The sequence below is a fragment of the Limulus polyphemus genome, unplaced genomic scaffold (assembly GCF_000517525.1).
Source record: "Limulus polyphemus unplaced genomic scaffold, Limulus_polyphemus-2.1.2 Scaffold4213, whole genome shotgun sequence".
NCBI classification, from domain to species: Eukaryota; Metazoa; Arthropoda; class Merostomata; order Xiphosura; family Limulidae; genus Limulus; species Limulus polyphemus.
The window spans coordinates 52039-68683 of record NW_013669823.1 but is presented as its reverse complement, the minus strand read 5'-3'; the positions used below and the strand labels follow the sequence as shown (position 1 = coordinate 68683).

General features: G+C 35.9%; 1 protein-coding gene across 11 annotated transcripts in view; it reads right to left on the bottom strand.

Moving 5' to 3' along the window:
• LOC106470776 (HMG box-containing protein 4-like) overlaps positions 1–16645 on the bottom strand; it is a 79776-nt gene that overhangs the window by 20486 nt on the left and 42645 nt on the right. For all 11 annotated transcript variants that reach the window (XR_002613128.1, XM_013931344.2, XM_022399415.1 and 8 more), the window contains one exon: positions 12897–12981. Coding sequence is in view for 10 of the 11 variants with exons in the window: in XM_013931344.2 (XP_013786798.1) it covers positions 12897–12981 (85 nt within the window). In the remaining variant the exon portion in view is untranslated. The remainder of the gene's footprint in view (positions 1–12896; positions 12982–16645) is intronic.

The following is a 16645-nucleotide window of genomic DNA, read 5'->3' as shown; positions in this document are numbered from 1 at the left end:
TTTAAGATGATAATGCCCCAATCCATACAGCTAGAATTGTTAAAGAATGGCACAAGGAACATTCTAATGAAGTTGAGCATCTCATCTGGCCATCACAATCCCCAGACCTCAACATTATTGAGCATTTATGGTCGATTTTAGAGATTCAAGTAAGAAGTCGATTTCTGCCACCATCGTCTCTAAAAGAACTGGTGGGTGTTTTAACTGAAGAATGGGCTAAAATTCCTTTGGAAACAATTCACAATTTGTATGAATCAATACCTCGGAGAATTGAGGCTGTAATTGCCTCAAAAGGTGGACCTACACCATATTAAAATATATTTTGTTGATTTTCCAAGGTGTTTCCATTATTTTGCCCAACCCCTGTAGGTAACTTATACTTTCATTTTGATATCTGAATATATACAGACCCCCAGTTATTAACTTACCATGCTAGCTAGTTAGGTAAGCTGAATAATAACCTCATAAATAATTTTAGATCTGCTACTCATTTGTCTCGCTAGTTTAATATAAACTTGTTTTGCTGGAGAGTTGAAAAAAGATGAATAATTTTTGCAAGTCAACCATTTTTGCTGATACTCATTTGAGAACCTGATATGAAAAATTATGTGAACATCTGCTCATAAGAGAATCACTAAAAGAGTGTATTCCCAAGTTATAATGCTTTAACCTCTACAACATTTTAGTTACCATTCAGCTTTCACCACAAGAATAATAATAATCCATACTTTAAATATAATCCTATGCTCCAATATCCTATGAAGAACACATTTCTCTCACTGGTGAACTTAAACGACGACTAAACCCTAAGGTTATGGGTACCCTTTTCTGATCATATCACAAGGTTTTACTGAGTTACATTCAAACTTTAATTAAACAACTTTTCTATCAATGTATGTCAATGGAACAGGCATTATAATGTACATTGTAATTTTTTGTTGTCACCTGACACACTAGCATTCACAAATCTTAACTTTTGGCCTCTAAAACTACATGTACAAAATACTTCTACATCTAGCCAGAAACTAGGTTAATTGCTCTGTTTACACATTTTTCTTTAAAATTCCTTACAGTAAATTCTTCCCTGCAAAAGGAAATACATTTTGCTAACTTCTGACAGATGCAATGCTCACCTTCTATGCTTAGATTTGAGATTTAAAAGCCACATGTACATATTTATACGTAATTGAAAGCACTTATTTTGAATTACATAATACTGTCAGTTTTCCTAAATTATTGATTTGGGGAAAGTTGTTATGTCATTGGAAAGTTTGAAGTGCAGTGGTTATGGCAATAATCAAATCAGAAATGAGATTTTTTTTACCTTTTTATAGCTTAATTACTAAACCATACAAGTTAAAGTGTTTTTTTTTGTGGTATCAATCCAGTAACTTATAATTTTTTAGTAGTTCAAAATGCATACATAATATCAACAAAAATTAATTTGTCTACCCCTTCTACATGTGAAGTTCAAAAAGGGGGTTAGCAAGTACAATGCATGAGGGCAAAATAATTCATAATTGTTCATATTTACTGTATTATGTTTTAAGAGAAATCACTGAAATGCAAGAATGTATGAGTAACTAGTAATAATATATATACAAAAATATCACTGTAGGGGATAAGTGGTGTCCAAAACATCTGCTTACTTGCTCTCGAAAGTACCTTGCTACTTTTCATGAAAATAGTAATGGAATCAGAGTTAAAATACTTGATTAAAATATCTGACTTTTTTATATAAAACCTTGTAATGTTTATTGAGAGTCTGAGAAATTTTGTTAAGATATGCATATATTATCAAAAGTTATAGTATGACTGATGTTCATATTTCCTTAAACTGAAGATGTATTTCCAATAGGTACTTACCTCATGTAACAGCTTCTCACATTCAGTGCTGCCCTCTATATGTTCAAATTATTTTACTTGCTACTACCCTTTAAACTCACACCTACCCTGCATTCCATGTGGTTCTACTGCATCTTCGCATACAAAAAAGTATGTGACAACCCTCCACTAATAGGAGTGGAACACACTCTTCTGACAGAGGTTACTACCTCTATACTATTCAGTCAAACCTTCACTTCATGATTAGGCACAAAAGAAGCACCAGAAGTGGGGGAAAGAGTGGGAAGTGTGAGAGAAGGTAAGTACCCATAGGAAATATATTTTCAGTGAAGGAGAATATTAACTTCCAATATGGTATCTTACTTCCTCTCACATAATAGCTAGAATCCCACATTGAAAATGCGGAAGGAGTGGTGTAAAATTACCTAAATGAGCACCCTTTGGAAAGCATCCAAAGAACATCCATGGAGTGTGACCTCTCATGAGAGAGAGAAACACCCACAGCAGACTGCATTACAGCTGTATCAGGTATACTCTTCACCCAGTGAGGTAGTAAGTGCCATAAAATTGACAAAAAACAATTGTAACACATCCAAAACTGCTTGTGAAATGACATCTTGGAAATGGTAAGATGAGCAACTTTGGAGGAAAATTGAACATATGTGCTTCATGGTATAAAATGGCTTGGGTGCATCAGACCATACTTAGTGAGTCAACACCAGCCCAAAACCAGACAACATCAGGTCCCTACTGTCGTCACCTCAAGCCTGCATTCTGGTTCCTGGTGTTGATGACTGCAGGTGGTATGCAGGGGTAGGCACCCCAACTAACCAATGTCAGTCAGTCCAGCTCCTTACAATACCAAACTCCCATAACTCAGCTTGATATGCCAGGGGTACCCTGACCAATAAGTACATTGTGTCCATGGTAGGATGAGGGCTCTCTACCAACACATGCATGAGAACTTATGTTGGCTGGTCCAGCTCTGATCCAACACCTACTGTTTGGGAACCAAAATCCAGGTGATGGAAGGATGAGGGTCCCAACTGGAGGGATGAACTGCATTTTGGTGGAACTACTCCAGTTGATGATTCAGTGGGAGCAAAACACAATCACTCTACTCTCTACTGACTGGGATTGAGCACATTCAGGAGGAAATCTCCGTGGTCTACCATCCCAGCAGCTAGGAACTGGTAAGGGGTCCTGAACTCCACTATTACAGAAGGAGGGTGGTAAATGCAGTGTGAAGTCCAGAGGAACACTACACCAGGCTGTGCAAGGGGAAACCATGGTAACCCTACTTTGAAAAGCAGACCATCCTGATATATTCAATCAAAGGAACAGCAGGGATGGGCAGCAATCCCCTTCTGCTTTACTCATGATAGTCTAAGAATTAGTATGGTCTGGTATGGGCATAATTATGACACAATAAACCATGAGGTAAACCTATTAGCAGTCTTGTGGAACACCCCATCTCAACAGTATGTGTTATAGGCCTGGAGATAGATAGATATATATAGGTTGGCAGGTCAAGCCCCAGTAGTTTAATCTGTTGGGACACCTCAGCCAACTGCTCAAACTACTTGCTACACCAGCCTCTTTATGCTCTTTATGCAATTGGCTGTATAGTGCAGATTTTGTGACTGATAGCCAGTAAGTGTACCTGGACAGGCACCACTGGCCACTGAACAGGATCCACTATCTATAAGGGGTACGACACTGTAGGAGAGAGAGAGAAAAGTAAACTTACTGTTTCACAGTTAAACCATCACATGGAAAGTGATATCTGGATGAGGAAGAAATGGCCACATGATATAGGTAATGGGAGATGAACATGTTACATGTAGTCCACATGCCAGATTGGATGATCTCGTTCAACAGATGATGTAGAGGAGCTGCCAAGGAAAAGGTAAGATGCTGAATCTGGTGAGATGATACCTGGAAGAGATGTTGGAAATTGGAAGATGGAGATGTATATGCCAACTGAATAAGTTGAAAAATCCAATCTGTAAGGGTTGAAGGTGAAAGGTCTCACTGAGAGAATGGGTTCCAGGGAGAGAATAATCAGGAATGAGAATAATGAAAAGGAGCGATGTGGGCAATATAACAATGAAGAGCATGAATGGGACATAGAAGTCTACCTGGATGTATATGGGAGTATAAGTGAGAAACAGTGTAAAAGAGTAGTTCCTCTTACAAGCTGCAGATATCTTAGGAAAGAAGTTATGATCCAGATAAAGGAGAACATAGATGTGGTGGTAAAGAGTACATGAAGTGTTGATGGCGAAGATGTCAAACCTCCAATGACCATAGGCCAAGGGATAAATGGTAGAGGGAACAATATTATAGGGTGAGGATTATGACTGATCTGGAAGAAACATAACAAAGGGAAAAGGTGGGAGAAGAAAACATTTTGTGTTACCTGCTAAAACAGAAATTGTTGAAAAAGGCTGCATGATATTCTTCTGTGGCAGATACTGAGGAGTTATAATCAAATAGCCAGGTAAAATTCTGCTACGTGAGGTATAGTTGGTCAGAAAGGAAGGAACCCATGGCACAGTGACCAGCAGCAAAAGTTCCACCACTGTCTCTGAAAAACAATTGAGTGAGAACAGGTGAACTGAATGGGATGAAAATTATACCACTCCTGTAGATAGTCTGGATCTTCATGCAAAGGACTGGACAAAAGCATCGATGAAGATGAAGTGTGGTAAGTGCAAGATGAAAAACTGGAAATGGAGGCAAACGAGGAAGAGGTAATAGGGGTGTTGTTTGGTTGAGGGTGAGAGCCAGAAGGTGCTATCAGAAGTACTCAACATGGAGTGGACTGGATGAAGGATATCCCCTGGGTAGGATAAGGACTGGTGGGTAGGCATATAGGTACAGGTTGGTCTAGTCCTGATTCAGACCATCTAAAGCCATATCCAGGCGATGAGATACTGGGGACCATAAAACATGGATAATTTGGTGTTGTGATGTGTGGCAAAAGCATCCTATTGTGTGCATATCCACTGGAAAATCTGAGGATCAAGGGACCACTCTGTGAGATCTGGTTGTTACAAGAAAAATTACCCAGGACCAGCTTGAATGCACAAATAACATGACACGCAATGCAACATGTGTGAAAAGCATTTGTGAACTAGTGTCACCTTGTCAACTGATGTATGAAACAACTATTGTATTGTTGGAATGGATCATAACCAATTTACCTCATAAAGAGGGAAGGAAATGATCCAAAGCCCTATGTACAGCTAGTAGTTTCAAGATGTTGATGTATATGGTCATCTTAACAGGAGACCAATGACCTGAATCAACCCCCCCCCCTCCACTACAACCCGTAAGTGAAGCATCTGATTACAGGTGCAACTCAGAACAAGGAAGTGGAAGATGAACACCCACTGTGATATTGTCTCTGTCTAGCAACCATGGGAAAAGATTTAGGAGGAAAGGTGGTAGATGGATAATGAAGTCGATGCAATCCCTGGCAAGGTTCCATTGGTCATGCAGCATTCACTGAAGGGGATGCACGTGAGCACGATCTAAGGGTATAAGAGCTTCCCTGCAAGCCCCATCCCCAAAAGAGAAAGAACCTCACATGCAGTGAGTGTAGAAAAGGTAAGGATCTTGGTGACTAAAAGCACTATCGACCACAGGCGAGAAGAAAGCTGAGCCCGACTTAGGAAATAGTAAAAAAATACTCCAAATGGATAAAGTTGTGGGTAGGTGAAAGTAAGGACTTCAATTTGATGATTCAATCGTTATATAATGCTTCTCCCAGAAGCAACTGTGTGTGTTCATGTGGTTTCAGTTTGGATAAAGCCAGTAATAGTTAGTTGTCCATATAATAATGAAAATGCAAGCTCTGCGCACTGATTAGTTGAGCAAAGGCCCTGATTACTTGACAAAACACACAAGATGCCATGGCCAGCCCAAAGGGCAACATACGAAACTGGTAAACCCAACCCCTGTGTACAAACTGAAGGAATTATCTAAAAAGTGAGGCAATGGGGATGTGTAGATATGCATCCTAGACACCTACCTTGGTTAAAACAGGGAAGGTCTATAAAAAGAGTTGAGCCAAGACATATATATCACTGGATGCCAGTCCCTGCTCTTGTTGGGAACTACTAACAGCATGGAATAAAAACCTGTAGAAGGTTGACTTACTGGTTCAATAGCTTCTTTGAGGAAAAGACTGCTTTGGAAAGACACTGGCAAGTTGTGGGATTCCAGGGGGGAGGGATGCAGGGAGTAGCCTGCATCAGCAATGTTTTGCTCTTCTATTGGTGGAGGTTTGCCAAATTCTTAGTTGCATGCAAAAACACAGTAGAACTACTTTGAATATGGGGAAGGTAGGAGTTTTAAGGCTTGTGATGAGAAAATAAATTTGCACATATAGAGGACAGCACTGAATGAGAAAAGTTAATATGTGAGAACAGGTAAGATACCATATCAGAACTTATGATACAAGATAATAAAAACCCTATAACCCAAGCACTTTCGAAATGTTGACCTTTCTTCTTCAAGGGCAAACTGAAGGGGAAAGGTCCACTTTTCTAAAGCACTTAGGTTATAGGATTTTTATCATCTTGTATCAAGACTTCTTGCACCTAAGTGCTTTTCTGACATCATGAATATAAGAACTTATGGTTATTTTAGTGGTTATGTATAAGGCTCTTTGGGTATATCCTGTAACCTTAGGGTTAATTATTAACTAACAGGCAAATGTCAAATGACATAGAACAGAAATGATGATGAAAGTTACCCCTAAGATTGCGAGAGAACTCGAAAAGTTGTCAGAGGAAATTTACATAAAAATACATAAACTTATTATCAGCAATCTAAAGCATGAACTTTAATGAGTTCTTACATAGAAGTTAAAGTTAGAGGTACAATATCAAAACTGTTTAGATTTGAATAAAACTATTATTCTGTACATAGATTTATGTCAATTCCTTTAAAATTTATATTGGTGGAAATTTGTGTAAAATTTGCTCTCACGGATCACAACAATTTTTTAAGTAAGGCAATAAATTCTTGAGTTTCTGATAGAATTGTGATCAGTGTTTATTAGATCATTTAGCCAACAAGCAGTGAAAATCATAGACAAATTCAACTTCAGCTATTGCCCAATTCAAAACAAGAATAGCATGGCATGCTAATTAAAAAGCATGTTATTATTTCTGCAAGAAAGTCAAACAAGAAGGTACCTAATTTTCTCTTGACCAAATTAGCCCTGGAGAAAGTGAAAGTTGGTAACTGGTTTGACCAATGATATGTTCCAACCCTGGGAGCTATAGAGAAAAGAAAATATTTGAAATCTTAACTATAAACTAAAAGGAGTGGAAAATATGTAGTACAGCCTGGTACTACAGTTGACAGGTTTTGTTTATAAGCTTGGTTATCATGAAGCACAAATAAACAAAATGTGCCACCTATGCTATGTTGAACACTGGTATGAAAATCTACAATTGTGTGTTATAAGACCTAAGACTTAATGCTGAGCCTTTGGAGTTACAAACAGATGCAAGTCCAGATGAAGTGTATGAAGAAGAATGTCCAGGATTGTTTGGGATTGAAGAATTCACCACAACACTGAGGTGAAATGAAGGCATTTTATCTCTGGAAATACTTTCCTGGATTGGTCATAATCAACTGAACAAGAAATTTATGGACATATCCAAAAGGAATAAGAGAAGAGAGAGCCCTCAAAATAGACAAATCCTATCTACAAAATATTAAGTAGATATGTAAGCCTTGGTATCAGAAGCTCCACATCTCAAAGATGTAAAACAGTAGGTTGCACCTGCCCTACATACAAATTGAGAAAGAGTCCCAAGTGAATGAGATAGGGTGGGGGTTAAGAATGAACTGGACATCTAAACCAACTATCCCATATAAGATGAATTCCAAAGTAGAAGGGAGATCACAGTACTGAGATTCATGTTGGATGGAGCTAGTAGAGGTCAAATGTTCATAAGTGTATTAGAACAGTAGGCTTAGGAATGTAAATTCTGAGTAAAAGTTCACTAGGCCCAATGGAAAACATAGAACTGTAGCCAACTTGAAAGGAAGGGATGTGAATCAAATGTTTGACCACTGTGAACAGAAGGAAGCAAAATGTGATGAAGAGAAGGCATTTGAGTCCTCGATCTGGGTCCTCCACAATACAGGAAAGTACCTACAGCAGAGTGAGTAAACCATCCATCTCAAACTAAGGAAAGATCAATGTTGGTTCAAGAACATCAACCTGGTGTCTTTGTAAAAATGACAAAAAGACATGAGTAAAACCCCAGAGTGGGGTCGAGGAATTGTTCAGTGGCATCCTAAATTATGTGAGATAGAGTGGAAGAACATGGAATATCCACTAAGAAAGCATCTGAGTAACCCAGTAGTCTGCAGCAAAGGGAGTCCTCAGTGGAAGGGCTGAGCTCCCACTAGACCAGAGCCAAGGGTCAGCTTCAAATATAAGTTACTTAATAGACTCATGACAGCCAGCTCTCGGGGGAAGGGCATTGGATAATAAGAGGAAGACGGAATAGAATAAAGGGTGACCCAACAAGGCTGTAGAGGATAAGAAACCTAAGTAAGTAGTGATGACTGTTCTATAAAAAAAATCTCCGAAAAAACCTCATCACAAAAAAAGGGTAGAAGTGAAAAAAAAAATTGCAAGTTTTCCCAATAAAGCTGACAGGGTCACAATGAAAAACTTGTAAAAGAAAGTGTAGGCCCGACAGCAAAGAAGTTGAGTAAGTAAAAGACAAAGAGGAGACAATGGAGAATGAAAGAGGGGAAAAGAAGGAAAAAAAGGAGATCCCCAAGTTGAAAGAGGAGACTCAAGTGATGGAGGTTCATGTAACAAGCTAGCCCAAAAGATACACATGTAACCCATGCAGAGATGAAAAAGAAACTTATCAAAAATTGGGGCAGGATCAGCTGAAGTACCAGAAACAGGAGGTTGGGAATCCTGGATCCATAATCAGAGTGGAACTAATCACCTGGTGCACAATGGCAGGAACACCACAGATAACCACAGTGTTTCCAGTTACTATTATATTATCAGATGATTCTTGTTAGAACATATCAGAACCTCAAAGTTAGTATGTTAATAGTGTATAGGCCTAAATGACAATGTTGAAGATTACTTAACAAATCCTGTATGCTGGGTTAAAATAATGGGAATTAGTATTATCAAAAAAATCTTATCACATTACCACAGATGATGGGACACATGTTCCAAAATTACAAAAAAAAAAAAAATATTCAAGATAATTTGAATCAAAATTCTAACTACAGTATTTAAAATTTGGTATACCTATAATCATATAATAAAAAAATTAAGGAAAGAAAGAGTACGATTGGTAATGAAAGGTTAAAATAATAAGTGCAAAATTGCCATTAACTCATCAGAATAATACATCTATTCAAATGCTGGTGGCTGTGGGTATTACTACACCTGCAAGATGTGTCACTTTCCTACTGGTGGTGGGTTATAGTGTAATAATGATAGCATCATAGGCAGGCACAGAAATATTCACAGCAGTGGCAAGAGGTAATTAGTGTACAATGGTAATTAAATAATTTTGAAGAAACAGAACTTTATGATGGTATAAGTCATTCTCAGTACTAAAAAGTTGTTAAAAACTAACAGACTACAACTAGCTCAATATTAAAAGTTTATACTGCCATATTGCAATGTAATAGCTGAGTTGTTTGAATTTTATCACAAATTCTAATACAATGGTAAGAATAACAGAACTTTTGATATGTATTTTTAAAATTACTTTGTGTGTGTTTCAATTATATCACTATACTAACAATATAAAAATTTCAACATTAGCTTGTTTTCCCAATAAGCACAGCTTAAATTGACCTTTAAAAGTATATGAAGTTTGGCAACCTTTGGAGTAACAAAACTTCCATAATTTTTGACATAATTTATAGTTGTATATATTACTTTGACTGATTTTATGATCAAGACACCTCATGTACAAAAATACAACAGCATCAGCATATTGACAAGTTTTCAACATCTATTTCATGTTCTGTAGTCTTAAGCTCAACAAATCAAATTCCAATGTATTCATCCACTATTTTTTCATGTTATCTAGATTACAAGTTCACTCATTATAGTTGTTGTACCTGATAATGCCAAGTTAACCCGTGAAACATTGTAACCATAGGTAATACACTCTGTATGTCTGAAAATAAATTAGATTGAAGTTTTATATAACAGGGTACTTCCTTTAATTACCGTATTTTTCGGTGTATAAGATGCACTTTTTTACCCCAAAATTTGATGTCAAAATCTGCTTGCTTCCTAAACACCGAAGGTATGAATAATATATATGTATATATAAGATATACACACAAGCCATGTGTAAATATATTTAAATGGGCATGCATAGTTTAGTTTAATTGAATGTGTTATTTATAACAATAGTTTTTTTTCTTTTAAAAACATAACTATTTATAATGCTCCCTAAATAATAAAAAAATAAATTACAGTGAAAGCAATGAAGATTTTGTAGGTTTTGAATCAAACTAAATAACAGTAAACTTTTTTTGATTTACGGTATTTTCTCATTTTGATGTTTTGAGCTCTCTTGTATTTAGAACAATATATACTAATTTTTGAAGTATCAAATTGAATTTTTGTTCAATAAAAATCTTTCAAATGCAACTATAGCTTTTTTTTCCCCAAAACTTTGTCTTCAAAATAAGGGTACGTCTTATATTCTGAAAAAATATGGTATATATTTCAAGATTTATCTGTTAAAATATATTTCACTCCTCTAATCTTAACATTCATTCATTTGATCATCAAAGAGTCAAGCTGTACTTTCTTTTATAATTAACCTATTTATCTAACTATTAACTTAAACAAAATAACCCTCTTCTATTTGGGCACTCTGTCACCTAATCATTCATCCATAAGTCTGCATAACTAAAGGCTAGATAAACCCCATACATCTAATACTCCATCAATATTAACCCTATGTGCATGGTTGGGATTCCAAGTGTACATGCCCCAACCTTTTACAAAGTGGCATTCAACATGGTATTAGTTATTTGATATCAAAAATACCAGATATTAATTTTACTCTACATTATCAATTTAGAAATTGTGTGTGTTAAGAGGAGAGTAATTAACAAATACAATATAGAAAAATACAGAAAAAAACTAAACATGCATGTGTAAGATTCTAGATGTTTTGAAAATGTAATATACAAACTGTATGATAGACAAGTATTTTTATTCTTCATTGCGTTGTACTACTACTTGTTAAGAGTCTGAGTCAGACAGATGTCACCAGTTCACACGTATCTTGAGAACGCATACTTTTATAACACATCTGATTTTTTATGTACAACAGACTTGTATATGTTAACTCTCTCAATACAGGCTCTGTCAATTTGAACGAGCATGTGACCTCTTTGTACTCGTTCACAGTCTTTATAGATTTGATACTATTAACTTTCAATATAGCATGTATATCTTCACAAAATTTGGCAGTCTTTCAGTAAACATTATACGTCTTTCACATATAAAAAATCATATTTTTTTTAGTGAAGTAAAATATTTGTCTGTGAATATATCAAGAATTTGTTTTGAATACTCCGTGTGCAAAATGATTTTCATGTTAAGATTAAAAATACTTTTCTTCATCTCAAAAATCTCAAATTTCATTTGTGTAATCTCTAAACCTCTTAAATACATTTCAAGTGTTTGTTCTCAGTAAAACTTTATATTTTATCTGTTATTTTCTCTATACAAGATTGGTCAGTTTGACTGTCCTCATAACTACCAAAAAAATCGAAATAAATCTAAATTAACTTCTTTTTCTTTCTAGAATGACTTAAAATTTTACATGAAACTACATTCATTTATCCTAAGTAACTTTAAAATCATAACAGTATACATCTATTTATAATCAAATGTTATCATTTTATTGCGCTTGAACAGTGTCTAACTACTACTTTTGCTATTATAAGTTGTAAATCACTGGGGGGAACATGCAGCTCACATTACACTATCGAATTACATAGCCCATGAGCTACTCCAAGCTTCTCACATGCATGTTTCCTGAAATATGTTTACTATATTATTATTATTTATTTTATCTAATCTAACCTTAACCAACTTAAAAGAGATCCCTATTTTTACATTTTAGTTACTTTTATAATAATAAATAAAGAATAAACATGAAAAACTAGAATTATAGTACTTACCCGTGTCTGTTTTTTGCTCTTGACTGTCCATGACACTTATTAACCCTACTTTTTTTATACTAATGGTAGTAATGCACAAAATAATTTTTATTTAATTATACAATGAACCAAAGAACATACAATAATAACATGCTAAAAGCATACAATTTCCTCTAACAATCACAATTTTTCTGACTTTCTAACTATGTGACAAATGTCATTAAAAATTCATCCAAGCTAGTTGTTGTCTTTCCCATCGGAACGAGACTTTTATTACAAGTGAAATTGACGATTACCTGTTCAGAACACAATATAATATAACAGTAATTTGATAGAAGAAAACATTGGCTTTCTATTGGTTATAGATGATATTTATGTTTAATTTTGTAATTATTGGAGGGGTGGTGGATAAAATAGAGAAGAGGACATACCTAGAGAAAATGTGCCACGGTTGTCACACTAGGGGAAATTCAAACATTTTTAAATATTGTCATATAAAATTAAGAACTTAAAACTTAAATTTTATTAAATTATGGATTATTAGCTATGATTTTATGCTATACTACTTGGTATAATATAAACAAAAAGTAGTTAAATAAAATGTTAAATGTAAGACACTTAAACCTTGTGTCATGCACAATAAAGGATACCCATGGCAATAGGGATAATAAAAACTTGCAAAATTTCATGTAGATACATGTAGTAAGTTTAGAATTACAGTCAACATTCTTTCTAAAATATGGGGGCAGTTGAATGAACCAAACTTATGCACATTTGGTTAAAAGGTCCTATTTCCACTCCTATGATTACCTGATGGTTTGATACTAAGAACAACTTACCAAGTTGTGGATTCTCCCTCACAATCCTCTTTCTATTTTCACGACACCATAACATGTATGCACTCATTGGTCTAACTTTGCTTGGCTGAAAAAAAACGAAACATTCTAGAATAAATTGTTTCTTGTCTATCTTCACAGATCCATTTATTTATATACATTATGAGTTTGTGGACAATAGGTGATGAAAGTTAACATTTTCCAACATTGAAACTGTATTTCCATTAGATACACACTCTTCTCACATCTAGCTTTTCCAACTCAGTTCTTCCCTCTATATTAAAATTTTTTTGTCCACTACTAACCTTGAGGCTCCCACCTTACTTCGTGTTTCCGCATGATATTGCTGCATTTTTACATGCAAACGAGCATGTGACAACTGTCTTCCAAAAGTAGTGTGACACCCCCTTCCTCTTTACTGATTGTTTAAATCATCACTTTGAGATTAGGACAAGTAAGTAAGATGCACCAGAATTGGGAAGGCTGGGTGGGAAGTGTGAGAAGAGGTATTCTGATACAATACATAACCTCTTCTAATATTTAGCTAGAAGCAATTAAAGTGGTGGAGTGGTGATTGGTGCAAAATTTTACCTAGATGAGCCCCTTCAGGAAGTGACCATAGGGAACCCATTAAGATATCCTACACCTTGGAATAGCATAGGGGCACACCCATGGGAGACTACACTTTATTTGTAGCAGGGTACACTCTTTGACCAGAAAGGGAGTGCCACAAGAATGGGCAGAAGATACAAGCACACTTCAGAACCTGCATTAGGCTTTTTTCACCTTGAATTAAGCATCCATGCTGTGATAGGAGGAGAGTCCCTACCATCAACACTTCAAGTCCAGTGAGGCAGAATGGGAAAGTAAAATTTGTCCTGCAACTGAGTGAGGACTTATGTTGGCTGGTCCTGCACCAATCCAGTACCAGACCATGCAGAGGGGTGAAATGTACTACATGGACAGAACATCACCACCCTAAGTGGCATTGGTTACACTCAGGAGGCAGCATCCACGGTCCACCTCCCCAGTGACTAGGAGCAAGTGAGTAGCAAAGACTCCCATGTTCCATTAGAAAAAAAAAGGCAGGAAGTCCAGAGGGGCACATTATTGTAAGACAGTGCAAAGTGTGACCACGAAAATTCTACTTTTAAAAGCAGGCCAGCACTAAGTTTTAAATTAGGCATGGAGGATGAGCAGGAATCTCCTACATGCTTTACTCATGCTAGTCCAGGAGGGGTTATGGACTAGATCAGGCCTTGTTTAGGAAAATGAGAAATATGAGGATACCTCAAGTGGTCTCATGGATGAGCACTATATCAAGCCAGAACAGCCTTATACTGTGCATATTTTGGTTAGGTAATTCTGTAAGGAACTAGAGGGCTTTGTAAAATAAAAAGGGTAAGAAACTGAAATGACTAAACCAGTCAGAGAAAGTACATTGCGTGAAGAGTAGTGACCAAAGGCAGTCTATAACCCAATGAGGAAGAAACAGCCAAATGATAGATAGTGTGCAACAAAGGCACGAGAGGTCATCCACATGTAAGCCCAAAAAATCTCCTCCAATAGACAATGTAGTATAAAAATACTATTTATCTTGCAGTTTGTTTCCCATTTCACTTGCATAATCTCTGGAACCTCCTAAATGAATATCAGAAGTTTTTTAAGGTCAACATTTATATTTCATTTTCCATTTTGTCTACCATATGACTAATTCTACCTATTATCATCAACATACATTGCAACAAATGTTTAAAATTAAAAAATGGGAATATGTACATACCTGTTAGCTCTTCATAGAAGTCCTTTGAAATTTGTTTTTTTTTTAATGTGCATAATTTCACATCTTTATCTTTTCACTTATAGTTTATTTTTAATTTTTTTTTTTCAAATCTTTGTTTTTAATCAATAATGGTGATATGTCGACAGGTGCCTGCAGGGCTTTATCATTATTACACTGTGATTTCCGTGAAGAGACTCGTTTCACTCACACTTTGCACATGCTAATGACCCCATCTTGATTATTCATTTGTACAATCCAAGCAACAAGTTACATTTATTAAAATCATTAAACCATTCAAATATGATTCTTAAAACACAAATAATACATAATTAATTAAAATATAATAGTAAGAGCTAAATACAATTCAACAGTTTCTCTAACTATAGCATACTTATAATAAGAAACCACCGTAAATGCTATAGTCAATCAAGCAGACAAGAATACTAATAGCAGTTACAAGTACACTTTGAGGAAAACTGTGCACCAATTTCAAATTAACTGTTGGTGGTGTATAGTGTAAACTGATCTCTTTCTAATGAGTATATACACTTGTTTCTACAAACTACGTGTACACTGTAGATTTCAAGGCAAAGTACAGAAGGTGGGCATGGCACCCATTAAGGATTGGAAAAGTTACAACTGTTTCCCAGACAAAGCAGTTGTAAACTTTGGTATCACATGGCAAGTAGGTCAAACATCCATAGTTTACAAATACATGTACACTGCCAGCTTATGTGGCTAACAGTGAACCTCTGCTGAAGTTGAGATTTTCAATAGCGTGTGGGTCACGTGACAAGAAAACTGAAATTTAAGTGTTTTATTAAAAGGTTTCTTGAAATAAGTAATTATAACTTAGATAACACAAAAAATTCAAATTATTACATACATTATATATACATGTTAATTTCATTAATATATATTGAAAATAAAGTACAGAAAGGAATTTAAAAATGGTACTGAGGGCCATTGGGTTAAAACCTAGTGCTGGCCTGCTTTTAAAAATAGGTCAACTGGAAATGCTGACATGCACCTCTATTCAATGAAGAAAATGATAAACTGATAAGCTGTCAGACCCATCAGAGAGTAACAGAATAAAGATCACAAGAGGTTGAAGGATTCCACAGAATGAAAATGAGGGATCTGCAACCACAAAAAAACATAACAACAAACCATACAAACAGGATAGAGAAGGTGATTGGGAATAAAGATGTGAAACGGAAAGAAAAGAAAAAAGATTTAATTCACCTTTACCCTCATACGCCACAGACATTTTAGGGAGAAAAGCACAATCCAAGTAGAAAAGGAAAAAACAACAATGGAATGGAATGCAAGAAAGAGAAGAAATAACATGTTTTAAGGGACAGATAGTATAATGAACAGGAAGCCAGATTCAAAAAAAAAAAAGAGTGTAGGGTAAGGGCATGGAGAACAACATAATGGTCCCAGTCAGGTAGGCTAGGAGAATGAGAAAGTCAATGGAGGTGAAAGGAGTGAAAGAGCATAGTAAAGACAAGGGAAGAAAAAAACCCAACAGAAATGTGAAACTGGAAAGTAGCCGAGATTGCTGCTCAGTAACCAGCAATTGTCAAGATACACAAGCCCTGGTCTAAAGCCATATGAAGAACAGAAGGACAAAACAGATCAATGCATAAACAAGCAGCGATAAATATGCCACTTCCATCGATAAACTTCTTTGGAGAACTGACAAACAGAATGAGACAGGTGGAGGGCTACATATGAAAATAATCCGAACCATTGTGCAAGGGACTAGACCAGTCTCACATATGAAGCTAGAGTGATGACACAACTGAATGGAAGATAGAAGTATGAGGCTGAAGAAGAAGGGAGCAGAAGAGTGGACTATTTGTTTGTTAATGAATTTTGCTCAAAGCTACACGTGGGCTATCTGCACTAGCTGTCCCTAATTTAGTAGTGTAAGACTAGAGGGAAGGCAGCTAGTCACCACCAC